The 15,183-nt window shown below is 37.7% G+C and overlaps 1 protein-coding gene across 1 annotated transcript in view; it reads right to left on the bottom strand.

Annotated features, from left to right (window-relative positions):
* The window catches only part of LOC134660518 (DENN domain-containing protein 2B-like), a 73,636-nt gene that overhangs the window by 14,939 nt on the left and 43,514 nt on the right, over positions 1-15,183 (bottom strand). The window contains exons 3-7 of the mRNA XM_063516291.1: positions 6,927-7,032; positions 5,310-5,502; positions 4,101-4,284; positions 1,898-2,037; positions 580-676 (exon numbers count right to left, since the gene is read on the bottom strand). Coding sequence (XP_063372361.1) covers positions 580-676; positions 1,898-2,037; positions 4,101-4,284; positions 5,310-5,502; positions 6,927-7,032 — 720 coding nt within the window. The remainder of the gene's footprint in view (positions 1-579; positions 677-1,897; positions 2,038-4,100; positions 4,285-5,309; positions 5,503-6,926; positions 7,033-15,183) is intronic.

The raw sequence follows: 15,183 nt of genomic DNA, 5'->3' as shown, positions 1-15,183 counted from the left end.
GGGGACCCTAGCGACATCTACCGTAAGAGCGTTACACTTTCTTAAACGGCTACCGGAGTTCAAGAGTCGGAGTGAGAGGAGTTCGGTAGGCCGTGAGTTCAAGTCTCACCCAAGACAGTAATTTTTCCACTTTTAAATTTATTCTAAGCTTTATAGCATCGGTCGCAGACGTTTCTGCTAGTAAAATAATAATAGCGGAGTAGGTAGGACTTGACCTAGCCTACGTGACCCTTAATCGGTTTGTTTTAGTATCTCAGTGGGCTTTATTTGTCCCTTAATCGGTTTGTTTGTGTCGGTTTAGTATCTTGGGCTTTATTTGTCTTCGTTACCTTATCTTATCTTATTTTCTTGGGGTAGGGGTCACGTTAGGTCGACGACGGCGACGCTAACATACCAGATCCAATCCAGTCGATCTAATTCCTATTTGACGTTCATAAGCGCATTGTAATATGCCTACTTGAATAATAATTACCTTATCTTTATCTTTAAAAGACACGTTACCTGACTTTTATTGCCAGATTAGCCATTTTTGCCAATTTTCTTTTTCTTTGCTTTGGAAATAAATATATTTAATGATACCTTATAATAAAATCCAGGCGCTCTGTATTTGCCTATAATGCAATAGCACAATGGAAGACAGACCGTGGCGCCCTCTGGTAAGACTCGGCGACAGTAACTGAAACAGAAAATACAAATAATCATCAACTATCACCAAGTAAAACCGGAAAAAATCCGGATTTTTTTAAACATCTTAAGAGCTTAAAACTTAATAAATGTTTGGCTTCAACATTTTGAAAAAAATTCAAAAACTGATTCGACATAAAAAATCCTTCGGTCAGCTTGGGCATAGAGAAAAAAATACATAGAGTGCTCACTCCATACATCAGTTTTAGTACCAAAAAGACTATTAGCATCTAGCATCGAGTAGCGGAACTATCAGTACTGCTACTTGACAATAGATGTAGCACCGACCGGAAAGTCTTATGCTGTTGAGATAAGACTTTCCGGTCGGTGCTACATCTATTGTCAAGTAGCAGTACTGATAGTTCCGCTACTCGATGCTAGATGTAGACACTGAAATTAATAGTCTGAACTGATGTATGGAGTGAGCACTCTATGTATTTTTTTCTCTATGGCTTGGGCAAAGATGCTTTCGTACAGTCAGCAGCAGAAGTTACTAAGCGGGCCAGGTGTTCAAAACGATCTTGACGCGACTTTATTGTTAAAAGAATAAGAGCGTGTCAAGGTAATTTTGAACACCTGCCCGCTTAGCAACTTCTGCTGCTGACTGTATGTCCGGATGTTATCCTCTGCAGGTCTCGATTCTCAACCGATTCTCATGAAATTTTGTGAGCAGATTCGATAATTATATGATGACCACTGGTCTGGCCTAGTGGGTAGTGACCCTGTCTGTGAAGCCGATGGTCATGGGTTCGAATCCCGGTAAGGGCATTTATTAGTGTGATGAGCACAGATATTTGTTCCTGAGTCATGGATGTTTTCTATGTGTTTAAGTATTTGTATATTATATATATCGTTGCCTGAGTACCCACAAACTTCTTGAGCTTTCAGTGGGATAGTCAATTTGTGTAAGAATGTTTTTATAATATTTATTTATATAGTGTTTTTGACGATATTGTTTAAAGATTTTTATAATGGCGTATTTGGACTACTTACCCATAAGATCGCTCAAAAATACATAAGAGTGCTCACTCCATACATCAGTTTTAGTACCAAAAAGACTATTAGCATCTAGCATCGAGTAGCGGAACTATCAGTACTGCTACATCTATTGTCAAGTAGCAGTACTGATGACCGACATCAATGTGGATTTTTTTGTTGACTGTTTTTTTTTTCAAAATGGCGTATATAGATCCGTATTAATAGATGTACTCACCCATAAGACCGCTCGCCTCTCTCGTCAGTAAGGACTAGGGAGTAGCACTGGGCGCTCTTAGCTTCAGGGGCCCATTCCTTGCAGGCTGAGCTTAAAGTTTCGGGAAACACTAGGTTTTCTATGTGTGGGGGCACTTGTACCTGGAATCACAAAATATATCTTTAACCAAACGACTTCACATAAGTATGTCATAATAGTACATCTTTACACAAATACAATGAGCCTAAAGCATAGAGAAATAAGTAAGACAAGAGTGCTCACTCCATACACTATTCATTTCAGTGTCTACATCTAGCATCGAGTAGCGGAACTATCAGTACTGCTACTTGACAATAGATGTAGCACCGACCGGAAAGTCTTATCTCAACAGCATAAGACTTTCCGGTCGGTGCTACATCTAATGTCAAGTAGCAGTACTGATAGTTCCGCTACTCGATACTAGATGCTAATAGTCTTTTTGGTACTAAAACTGATGTATGGAGTGAGCACTCTATGTATTTTTTTCTCTATGCCTAAACACAGTTAAAAATCATAGAAAAACAAGTAAGGATAGAGTGCTAACTCCATACATTAGTTTCCTTACGAAAACGATCGACATCTATCGTCAAGTAGCGGATTTATCAGTACTGCTACTTGACAATAGATGTCGCGACGAACGAAAAATCTTAACAATTTTCAGCTAATATTATAACCGGATTAACCGGAACTCTATTCGCAACTCTTTCTGCTTGTAATATTAGTTGTAAATTGTTTTAGCAGTACATTTTTCGTCAGTCGCGACACTCGTGTTAACAACCCTATCAGGCTAAAACTATATCAATAACGCACTTGTTTAGGGAGCACGCTCTTGACATAGGCCTCCCCGGCCATGCAGTTGAGGCCGACGACCAGATGAGCGTAGAATAGACCCCCACACCCCGTTATATCTACTCACTTGTTTAGGGAACACGCTCTTGACATAGGCCTCCCCGGCCATGCAGTAGAGGCCGACGAGCAGACACGCGTCGAATAGACCCCTACACACCGTTATATCTACTCACTTGTTTAGGGAACACGCTCTTGACATAGGCCTTGTGGCGACAGGTGTTTTAATTATTAGTATTTTTATAAATAATATTAAGATACTTAATATTCAAATGCCGTTGCGTCTCCGCGCGACGCGAGCGCAGCGTACAAGTACTTGCTTTATCGCTCGGTTTGCTTCGCCGTAGATCGGCGGCCCGAGCGCGCATTCGTGCGCGCTCGGAAATCCCAGCCAGTCGGCAATTTACCACTCTCGAGGCTGGACGCATGCGCTCGCGCCGCCCGAGCTAACGGTTAATGCTTACGCGCCGACTCGCTTGCTTTATATTCGGTTTGCGTGCGCGCCGAATACGCTTATAGTTTTTGCCTTTTTATGTAAACTTTCTTTATGTGCTTTTCCTATCTTCTGTGCTTACTCTGACTATCTCTTCAACTATACTGTGCTGTGCTTTGTACTCTTACTTCTTTCCTTTGTGCTTGTGACTCTTGTGTGCCGTTATTTGACAATATATAATTAATGTGGAACTAGCTTGTTTCTCTTATCTCGTTAGGCTAGTTCACCACAGCCTCCCCGGCCATGCAGTAGAGGCCGACTAGCAGACACGCGTAGAATAGGCCCCCACACCCCGTTATATCTACTCACTTGTTTAGGGAACACGCTCTTAACATAGGCCTCCCCGGCCATGCAGTTGAGGCCGACTAGCAGACACGCGTCGAATAGACCCCCACACACCGTTATATCTACTCACTTGTTTAGGGAACACGCTCTTGACATAGGCCTCCCCGGCCATGCAGTAGAGGCCGACTAGCAGACACGCGTCGAATAGACCCCCACCCCCACACACTGTTATATCTACTCACTTGTTTAGGGAACACGCTCTTGACATAGGCCTCCCCGGCCATGCAGTAGAGGCCGACTAGCAGACACGCGTCGAATAGACCCCCACACACCGTTATATCTACTCACTTGTTTAGGGAACACGCTCTTGACATAGGCCTCCCCGGCCATGCAGTAGAGGCTGACTAGCAGACACGCGTCGAATAGACCCCCCACACACCATTATATCTACTCACTTGTTTAGGGAACACGCTCTTGACATAGGCCTCCCCGGCCATGCAGTTGAGGCCGACGAGCAGACACGCGTCGAATAGACCCCCACACACCGTTATATCTACTCACTTGTTTAGGGAACACGCTCTTGACATAGGCCTCCCCGGCCATGCAGTTGAGGCCGACGAGCAGACACGCGTCGAATAGGCCCCCGCTCTGCCCGACCCCGCCGCACCCCGTTTTGTCGTCGACCCCCCTCTCTGTAAGCTCTGGGGGTTCGGAGTTCATGTCGTTAACATTCACTTGGGATGTCCTGGAAGATGGAGATTTCGGTTTATTGACATGCTAGAAAATACCGGACAGGTGCGACTCGCCCACCGAGGGTTACGTACTTTTTAGGGTTCCGTACCCAAAGGGTAAAAACGGGACCCTATTACTAAGACTCCGCTGTCCGTCCGTCCGTCCGTCCGTCCGTCCGTCCGTCCGTCTGTCACCAGGCTGCATCTCATGAAGTTGCTAGACAGTTGAAATTTTCACAGATGATGTATTTGACGTACGTATTATGACGGACGGATAGACGGACGGACGGACAGACAGACAGACAGACAGTGGAGTCTTAGTAATAGGGTCCCGTTTTTACCCTTTGGGTACGGAACCTTAAATAACCCTTTAACCCTTAGTCGAGGTCAAAAATCAAACTATATTGTTTTAGGCTGCGTTTCCACCGGTGATAAGCGAGGATGCGTAACGAGAAATGTATTTGTTATTGAACTACCTAAAATATTGTCCACTAGAGCTGAGCTGAGCGAGAATAGGTAAGTGAAGTGATTCTATTGGTTATTGACAAACACATCCCCCGCTACGCATCCTCGCATATCTCTGGTGGAAACGCAGCCTTAACACATTCTTTGCCACCCAGCTAAACAACACATCCGCGCCAGGCCACAAAAATTTCGTCATAAGGAAATATGTCTCAATTAAGGAAAAATTTACCCATTTTCGAATGTTATCTGGACTTTTCCTATTCTACAAGCTTTTATTTACTTTCACCTGACCGTTGTCTGTCTGTAATCAAATCTTGCAAGTTAAATTTGATCCACTTCCCGGTTTCCGATGAAGCTGAAAATTTGCATACACATGTAAGTCGGGTGACAATGCAATATTATGGTACCATCGAGATGATCTGATGATGGAGACAGGAGGTGGCCATAGGAACTCTGCGATAAAACAACGCAACCTAATTGTGTTTGGGGTTTTTAGAAATGTCTCGATGAGTATTAGTTGTCTGTGGAAAGAAAAGTACAGTCAGCGATAAAAGCTTATTGTTCATAGACTCACCTAAAGCTTTTCCAAGACCGGAACGTAGAATACCGCGGTGCCTCTGTAGTGGTATCAGATTTATAGGAACAATCTGAGGTCTGGTGCCTAAACCTAGTCCTGTTCTTGGGGTCAGTGTAAGCGACGCGCGAGGATACCCGACGGACGTAGTTTTTGCGCTTTTCGGTGAGGTTGCGGGTCAGTTTTACTGAATCTGAAAATTAAAAAAAAAAATTGATTAGATAGATTTTTGACTAAAATAGAATGGAGAAATGGTCCTGTCTCGAACGGAAAACGAATAAACGCACAAGGAAAATAATAATATGAAATTAAAATAAGATATACCTATATCACTGCTTTGTACTTTTTTTTTTTAATTATTGACATATGAATCTAAATCTATTAATTATCATTTGTAACGAATTATTGTTACTCGTAAATATGTAACTGACAGTGTATGATTAATACCAATAAAAATCTATCTATCTAAGTCACTAATTACCAGTGATCGTTAATTTTCCAGCAATTTTGGTGGAGCATAGTAAAAATAAAGGATTTTCCTCAATTTTTTTCTAGGAAGAGGATTGGCTAAAGTTAATATTACTGTTATTAACCCTAATTATCTATTCCACCTAGAGTAGGGCATACAGATGCTTTTAACCAACAATGCTGCACCAAAATTGCTGGAAAATTAACGATCACTGCTAATTTACACATAGAATCTACTTATTGGATAAAAAAAATAAAAAATTCTAAAACACCCAGACTGTCATACATACAACATCGATCAAATCGCACAAGAATAAATTAAATTAAGGTTGATGATGTTGATGTTAGTGTTAACAATAAAGATGATCAAGAAGATTATAATGATGACATAGAGAAGATAAGAGGACAAGAAAGATAGAGAATAATCCAGAGGCAGTCACAAAGATCAAGTGAAAGCAAAGAGAATTAAGGAGACATAGAGTGCTCACTCCATACATCAGTTATGTTAGCAAAACGACTATTATTTTCGTCGTCTTTGGGCATTAGACTTTCCGTTCGCCGCGAAATCTATTGTCGAGGAGCAGTACTGATAGTTCCGCTACTTGACGCTAGATGTAGACTACGAAAATAATAGTCGTTTTGGTAACAAAACTGATGTATGGAGTAAGCACTCTATGTCTTCTTAATTCTCTTTGGTAAAAGCAAAAATTGGAGTCGTGTCATAAATCTTATTGTCGGTTCGAGAAAAATGGAAGATGATCCACTGGAAGAAAATAACTTCTAAGTTTTGAATAAATGTCATATACTAAGAAAAAGTGACCAAGGGCTCCAGTGCCCCAGGCTGGAATCGATCCAGCGTCCTCTGCTATCGCGGCAGGTGCTTAGGTGGTGGTGGTGGTACTTCTAAGTTGTTGATGATGAGATTAATAAAGTAGCTAATGAATCTCTTTAATTTAAGATTAGTAATGAAATAAAACTATTAGAACGGATTATATCGCGTATATTGAATTTATACTACAATAATCCGTTCTAATAGTTTTATTTCATGAGTAACTATCGCAGTAACCGAAGACAATATTAAGATTAATAGTTAAGTTTGTAAATATGCATGCTTTTTTAGGAAATAAACAGTTTTTTTTTAGCAAATACCTTCGCTGGTGCTGTCAGATGATTCAGTGGGGAAGCAGCCTGGCTTGTTCTCATCCATGTTGCATGCCGATACTGTTTCGTAGATCTCGTTCATTAGCCGATTCAACTGTAACAATTAGAAGATATGTTTATATTTGGATAAAGGGACGCAAGTAACAAGGAAGAACTTAAAGTAAAATTCTATTGTTTTGGGTTAACTGTTAAAAACACACATCTTAAAGTATCACATAGTATAAAACAAAGTCGCTTCCCGCTGTCTGTCCCTATGTAAGTATGCTTAGAAACTACGCAACGGATTTTGATGCGGTTTTTTTAATAGATAGAGTGATTCAAGAGGAAGGTTTATGTATAATTTGTTAACCCGTGCGAAGCCGGGACGGGTCGCTAGTTAACAATATTGGCTTGGGATATGCGTTGAGATTTTTCCGGCAGATATGTCTGGCATGTTTTTGTTTATGTTATAATTTTCTTTATTATAATCTTCTGGAGTACAAATCGGGCGCGGGAAGTGTAGAGTCCAGATTAGCGAAGCTCAACTGTAGTTTTTTAAAGGACTGTCTCATTTCAAACATAGACAGAGAGAATCATACTATCTTTGTCTTACACTAGTACTAGCACCCAAAAGAAAAGGATGAGTATAATCGAATTTAAACTGTTATGTTGTGAGACATACTAACATTGAATAATTTTACGGTTTGGACTCACTTGTTTTAAGTCACTCGCGCGACATGTTCCGGAGAGCCTAGGACTGGAGTGACTTAAAACAAGTGAGTCTTAACCGTAAAATTATTCAAGGATGAGTATATTTTTTTGTTCTATTTACTGACCATTTGGTTTGACCAACTATATGTCTATTAGATGCAGACTACTGCTAACGACTGCTGGCTATCTAGGACGTTCATTGCCCAAAACCATTGAACCGAAAAAGTACCTACTGTTTTATAACGGCCATAACAGTTCTTTTAAACAATTAAAATGTACTGAACCTTGACGAACTTTACTCGTAATCGAGCAAAAACTTAATAAGGAAGATTTTACACAGACTTAGTGCCAGTTACACCATCCGCACTTGACAGACTGATCAACGCACCCGGCCCGCCGCGGCGGTTTACAATGTTTACATACTATGTAGCGTCTCCTCCAGCTGACACTGTCGACGACTTACCACATGATTCTAACAGATGGCGTTAGGGAGCTAAAACCTAATTTGGTAGAAACCTACATCGCACTTACGGAGTTTCAAATGTCACTTACTATATATACTCCTTCTGGCTACCTCTCAGTGGACTTCGGTCCCCGGGCATAACACTCGCCTGGAGAGAGTACTCTCTATTGCCCTCTGTCAACCTTCACTAAAACTATGAAACTTTCCATGCAATAAAATTTAGCGAACTCTTTAGGGCCACCCCACATCTAGCGTCTTTCGAGCGTCGGCGTCTACAACTCTATGGCCGCTGCTCGACGCAACGTCGACGTTGCGTCGACGCAACTGCGCAGCGACGTCATTTTTAATAGCGCTGACCAGACGCCGGTAGACGCCGACGCTCGAAAGACGCTAGATGTGGGGTGGCCCTTAACGAAGACAAACGGTTTGGTGCAACCGATTGAACCGATCCTTAGTTTATAATTCTTACACGGATGCCAAATGGTGTGATAATGCCGATGACAGGGTCCAGTGGAGAAAACGCGGGAGGGCTTTGCCAAGCCGTAGGATAAAAAAGTAGGCTAATAAAAACTTTACTATACTTTTGATCTGTTACCAGAGTCAGTTAACGAAAGAACAACAACGTCGATAAATTAATAAATTGACTTACAGGTAATGTACCTATAATGTATATCTTAAATGCCTGATGATTAAATTTTAATTAACACACGCATATTAATTAACACCGCTCCGTTTACTCCCCAAACTACCCTATTGTTATGTCATTGCGACAAAAGTCTGGGGTGTATCAATACATGGGCTCCCAAATGGGACCGGTACAAAAAGTTTTTACACATTTTTCCATTCCAGAAGGAAGGATAATGTTTTTCACACCACCTATTCGGAAAAGAGCTTTTTGTTCCCTACTAGGAGGGATCAAAATGGCACTTTTCCTCCCTGCTAGGAGGGATCAAAGTAACACTTTTCTGTTCTAGCACACTAGGTATTTTACATTTTTTTGCACATTTTTTTTTTAGCTTAAATAATCTGTTTAAGCATTAGATTGTGTAAACACTAAGATTTTTTTATTTTCCTCATAGTTGATGTGAAAAGCAGTATGTGTCACACGGTATCAAAATTTGTCGTCTTGGGCGTTAACACTTGAATCCCTCATTACGCTCAGGATTCAATATAAGCCCAGCCCTAGTAGCACGGTCGCATTTTTATCATTTATCACCATGCCTGTCACGTTCTAACAAGTATGTAAGTGCGAAAGTGACGGGCATAGTGATAGTGGATAAAAATGGATCCGTGCTGAGCCCGCTGGACGGAAATATATCATTTTGATCCCTTGTAACACAAACCACTATTTTTACTAAATTGCCTCATTTGCTTGAAAGTTGAAACGAACCTACTCAAGACTCACCTTGCGAGTCCATTTTGAATGATGTCATGCAACACTGCACAATTTAATTAGAATTAATTAGGCTTTAACCAGCAGCGAAACACGCAACAAACGCTTTATTACCTAATAACAGTAATCACTCACATTACTCGCAATTTATAATACTCATAACAAAAAATAGTGATAAGTAACTAAATAATTATTATTATCACATGAAGAAGCCAATACGCATTTAATTTTTAAAGCACAACTTAAATTGTTTTTTTTTTCTAATATTTTCCACAATAACTATTTTTATTTACACCTTAATCGTAAATAATCAAGATTTCAACTTTAGAGAGCCAAAAAAGAGACGTTTGGGTATTTTTTAGTTGTTCACTTGTTTACTTTTTATTTTTAACACGTGTGCACTTGTTATTAATCATTATTCACCGTGTTTTCGGATGTCCATGTGTACGTAACGCACTCGTCGTTCTAAATCAATGAGTGTATGTTACATTTCTTAACAATGATAACACAATCGTAAAACTGTGATGGTCAGAAACGGTGTTATGCCGTAAGGAGACAAACATTAATCTGATATTCAATTATATTAAAATAACATATAGGAGAATGTGTGGACGAGGTACCAATATTTATTATTATTTATAAAGGGGTCTCTTACGTGTTAAGTAAGATTATATTATGGTATGTATATACAAAAAACTTAAAACACAAAACTATAAGGAACAAATATTACATAAATAAAGATATTTAGATTTAGACTATTTAGCGGTATTCGAACCAAGGATTATCTTAATACGGTTCACTTCCATCTCCAGATTAAAAGATTAATATATTGTTTTATTAAAACACAACACATGTAAGGTACTTAATCAATGAACGCTATATCATATCCATATAATAAGAAGTGGCGGACGAAGGAATGTCTTGGCTTAAAAATCTGCGCCAATGGTTCAAAAAACTCAGTCACTTTTCAGAACTGTAGAAGGTTGAAATAGTCATGATGATACCCAAACTGCACTCGAAGAAGACTAGATATAATATTTCAGCTATGCTATAATATTTCTGATGAGTCTTTGTGGCAATGATAAACAAAGCTCTTTGTTACGAAATGACTAATTAATTGCTTATCACTTACAGCATACTACCGTCCATCTCACATAAACAATCGCTAGGTCGCTATATTGCGATAATGACTTTTGTATACAAACGATTTAGTGATGACCAATGCGTTTCAAGTGTCGATGGGAAAACGTCGATATTAATTGTCGATAGATGCTTATGGTAATTATGTTTATACAAAAAGAAATACATAGTTTCGCATTTACATCGTTATAACTAGTAAAGCGATTTGTAAGCAGACACATACAATTGTACTTTCAAATCTTAGCATCTATTTACTATGAAAAGACTGTTAATTAAGTAGGTGAGCTATATATATTCCGAAACATATTCAGTTGGTTTTGACAATTATATTTGGAAGTCTTGTCAATATGGTATGTGGTATGAAATATTTTAGTTCCACTTTATATATTATCTACTCTTTATTGTATTATTTCTCACTTGATGGTCTCATCGGAGGATCGGCGCTGGAAGACGCCAGCAACATGCTGAGATGGGGCCATTTCGTGACACTTTATTTTCACTATATTCTTTTTATATAATTATGTCTATTGTGTGTATGTTTACGAATAAAAAGCTATTCTATTCTTTTCTATGTTGGTTACTATCTGGATGTATCTGGACTATCGTGTAGTGCCACACGAGGTATTAAGGTTTTTTTTTAATTATTTATATCTCGTATATTTATATTTATATCGAACATTATTTCCTCACTAACTCTATGTCAAGGTTAATTTGTTTACTGTGTTCTATTTATTTTATAGCTCAGGTCACGGTTAAAAGTAACATAGGTACAAAGTAAGTCCAACATTCTAGAATGGTAAACCAAAAATAACAGTGTTCCAATAAACATAAGTTATTTATCTATATATATAAATGCAAGTGTCCTGACTGACTGACTGACTGACTGATTCATCAACGCAGAGCCGAAACTACAAAAGCTAGAAAGTTGAAATTTGCACACTAGGTTGCATTTGTAAAGTGTACAAGAGATAAGAAGCGATTTTGTAAAATTCAACCCCTAAGGGGGTTAAAAAGGGGATGAAAGGTTGTATGGGGTTCAAGTTTTAGTTTAAGCTAGGAATTTGAAACTTTGTGAAAATGTATTATATTAAAAAACAAGAAAATTAATTTCAGCGTTTTCGAAAATTCATCCCCCAAGGTAGTGAAAAAGGGGTTGAAAGTTTGTATGGAGATCAAATATTTTTGTGAGTGTGTGACTTTAAACTTTGTATATGGGTATATTATTATAAGACAGGAAAAGTAATTTCAGCGTTTTTGAAAATTCATCCCCTAACAGGGTTAAAAAGGGGTTGAAAGTTTAAATCCATTACAAATGCTTTGAAACTTCTTAGAAAGGCATAATAGCCGATTACAAAAAAAAGTAATTGCGACGTTTTAGGAAATTCAACCCCTAAGGGGGTAAAAAAGGGGATGAAACTTTGTCTTGGGGTGCAAATTTTATTTTAAGCTAGGACCTTGAAACTTTGCAAAAAGGTATTAAATTAAAAAACAAGAAAACTAATTTAAGCGTTTTTAAAAATTTATCCCCCGAGGTGGTGAAAAAAGGGTTGAAAGTTTGTACGGAGATCAAATATTATTGAGAGTGCGGGACTTGAGTCTTTGTATAAAGCCATATTATTAAAACTCAAGAAAAGTAATTTCAGCGTTTTTAAAAAGTCATCCCTTTAAAGGGTTAAAAAGGGGATGAAAGGTTGTATGGGGTTCAAGATTTATTATTTTAAGCTAGGAATTTGAAACTTTGTAAAAATGTATTATATTAAAAAATAAGAAAACTAATTTCAGCGTTTTCGGAAATTCATCCCCTAAGGTGGTGAAAAAGGGGTTGAAAGTTTGTATGGAGATCAAATATTTTTGTGAGTGTGTGACTTTAAACTTTGTATATGGGTATATTATTATAAGACAGGAAAAGTAATTTCAACGTTTTTGAAAATTCATCCCCTAACAGGGTTGAAAAGGGGTTGAAAGTTTGAATCCACTACAAATGCTTTGAAACTTCTTAGAAAGGCATAATAGCCTATTGCAAAAAAAGGAATTGCGACGTTTTAGGAAATTAAACCCCTGAGGGGGTAAAAAAGGGGATGAAACTTTGTCTTGGGGTGTAAATTTTATTTTAAGATAGGACCTTGAAACTTCGCAAAAAGGTATTAAATTAAAAAACAACAAAACAAATTTCAGTGTTTATAAAAATTCATCCCCCGAGGTGGTGATAAAGGGGTTGAAAGTTTGTACGGAGATCAAATATTTTTTAGAGTGCGGGACTTGAATCTTTGTAAAAAGCCATATTATTAATTCTCAAGAAAAGTAATTTCAGCGTTTTCAAAAATTCATCCCTTAAAAGGGTTAAAAAGGGGTTGAAAGATTGTATAGGGTTTAAATTTTATTTTAAGCTACGAATTTGTAACTTCGTAAAAAGTTATTTCATTAAAAGAGAAGAAAACTCACGTTAGTGTTTTTCAAAATTCAACATTTAAGGTGGTGAAAAAGGGGTTGAAAATTTGTATGGAGGTCAATATTTTTTGTAAGTACGGGACTTGAATCTTTGTATAATGACATATTATTAGAATACGAGAAAAGTAATTTCAGCGTTTTTAAAAATTCATACCCTATAAAGGTCCAAAAGGGGTTGAAAGTTTGTATAGGGTTCAAATTTTATTTAAAGCTAAGAACTTGAAACTTTGTAAAAAGGTATTTTATTAAAAAAACAAAAAACCTATTCAGCGTTTTTAAAAATTCATCCCCCGAGGAGGTGAAAAAGGGGTTGAAATTTTGTATGGCGATCAAATATTTTTGAGAGTGCGAGACTTAAATCTTTGTACAACGCCATAGTATTAGAACACAAGAAAACTTATATCAGCGTTTTTAAAAATTCATCCCATAACAGGGTTAAAAAGGGGTTGAAAGATTGTATAGGTTATAATTTTATTTAAAGCTACGAACTTGAAGCTTCGTAAAAAGGTATTTTATTAAGAGAAAAGAAAACTAATTTCAGAGTCTTTGATAATTCATCCCCCAAGGTGGTGAAGGGGGTCGAAAATTTGTATGGAACCCAAATATTTATTGGAGTGCGGGACTTGAATCGTTGTATAAAGGCATATTATTACAATACAAGAAAAGTAATTTCAGCGTTTTTAAAAATTCATCCCCTAAAAGTTTAAACAGGGGTTGAGAGTTGGTAGAGGGTTCAAATTTTATTTAAAGCTAGGAACTTCAAACTTCGTAAATAGGTAGTTAGGTAGTAGGTTTTATTAAATAGTGGACTTGAAAATCTTCTGGGGGTTGAGAGAGATTATATCGAGATTATCGAGAACAATTTTATTCAGTTAGGGGCTCGAAACTTTGTAGCCAGGTTGTGAAAGACAAATCTCATGCGTTGTATAATAATTAACAAATGATTAACCGTCCCTACTGCTATCTTTTGCTGCATAATGTTCTAAGCTAATGTAGAATTTATAACCAATATACAAATCCACGCGTACGAAGTCGCGGGCAACATAGCTAGTAACTTATATAATAATTTTAATATTTTAGTCATAGTTCTTTATTTTTCTACATAGGTAAATATGTACTAAGAAAAAGAAAAGTCTGAATTGTAACTGCAGGTAGTCATATCTTCTTGTTTAAAAAATCAGACAACATCGCATATTTGTTCAATTCACACCAATATTAGAATATTACATTAAGCATATTATTCGTTATTGAATCATCCCGTAAAAATAAATGCATAGCGCATAAACCCGTAGATTTGACTTTTCCGTTAATATATTTCCAAAGATGGATCCTCTAATATATTTATTGTTTTTTCTATTTTATCGATACTTAGTAATACAAATAAAAACCACGTCCCATCCCTATTTTAATTGTAATATTAGTAACTATACACCGGGATAAAAACGTGACCAAACACGTGTGACTGTTGCTACTTGCTACATCGAATATCGGTTACTTAGTCATCGATATCGATTTACTTGTAGTAGGTATCGCTCTATTCTAGTGGTTAAAGCATTTACGATATACTATAACGGTAGCTAAGGTTAATACATAATTACTAATAATGAGCGATTAACAGTATTTATAGCGCTAAGGGGAAATAAAACTGTCTGTAAACGTAATTTACGATAGGTAACATCTTATCTGTACATATGCGGCTTTCCATCAGAGAGGGGACCCTTATGCTTCATGTGCATATTGGAATAAGGACCCTTCTCTATGGACAGCCACTTATTTGTGTGGTATAACCATAGAGAAATAAAGAAAGAGTGGTAACTCAATACATCAGTTTTCTTACCAAAACGCGAGTTATTTCGTAGTCGACATCTAACGTCAAGTAGTGGAACTATCAGCAAAGAATCAGGAATAAATCGTACTCAAGTTAGTTTTTCGACTTTTTCAAATTTTATCGATAATCGATATATTTGGGACAACCCTAATCGATATCTGAGCAGACAGTCGGTCTGGAATTTGCCGTGCTCTCTATATGTGGCTGACACAGTCAGTTGGGTCACAGGTTCAATTCTGAACAAGCAATTTGTCAAGTCAGTTAGGTCAACAAATTAGCTTCT

Source organism: Cydia amplana, chromosome 27 (assembly GCF_948474715.1).
Source record: "Cydia amplana chromosome 27, ilCydAmpl1.1, whole genome shotgun sequence".
In the NCBI taxonomy this organism is placed as follows: Eukaryota; Metazoa; Arthropoda; class Insecta; order Lepidoptera; family Tortricidae; genus Cydia; species Cydia amplana.
The sequence above is the reverse complement of the archived record's forward strand: the minus strand, read 5'-3'. Positions and strand labels throughout refer to the sequence as shown.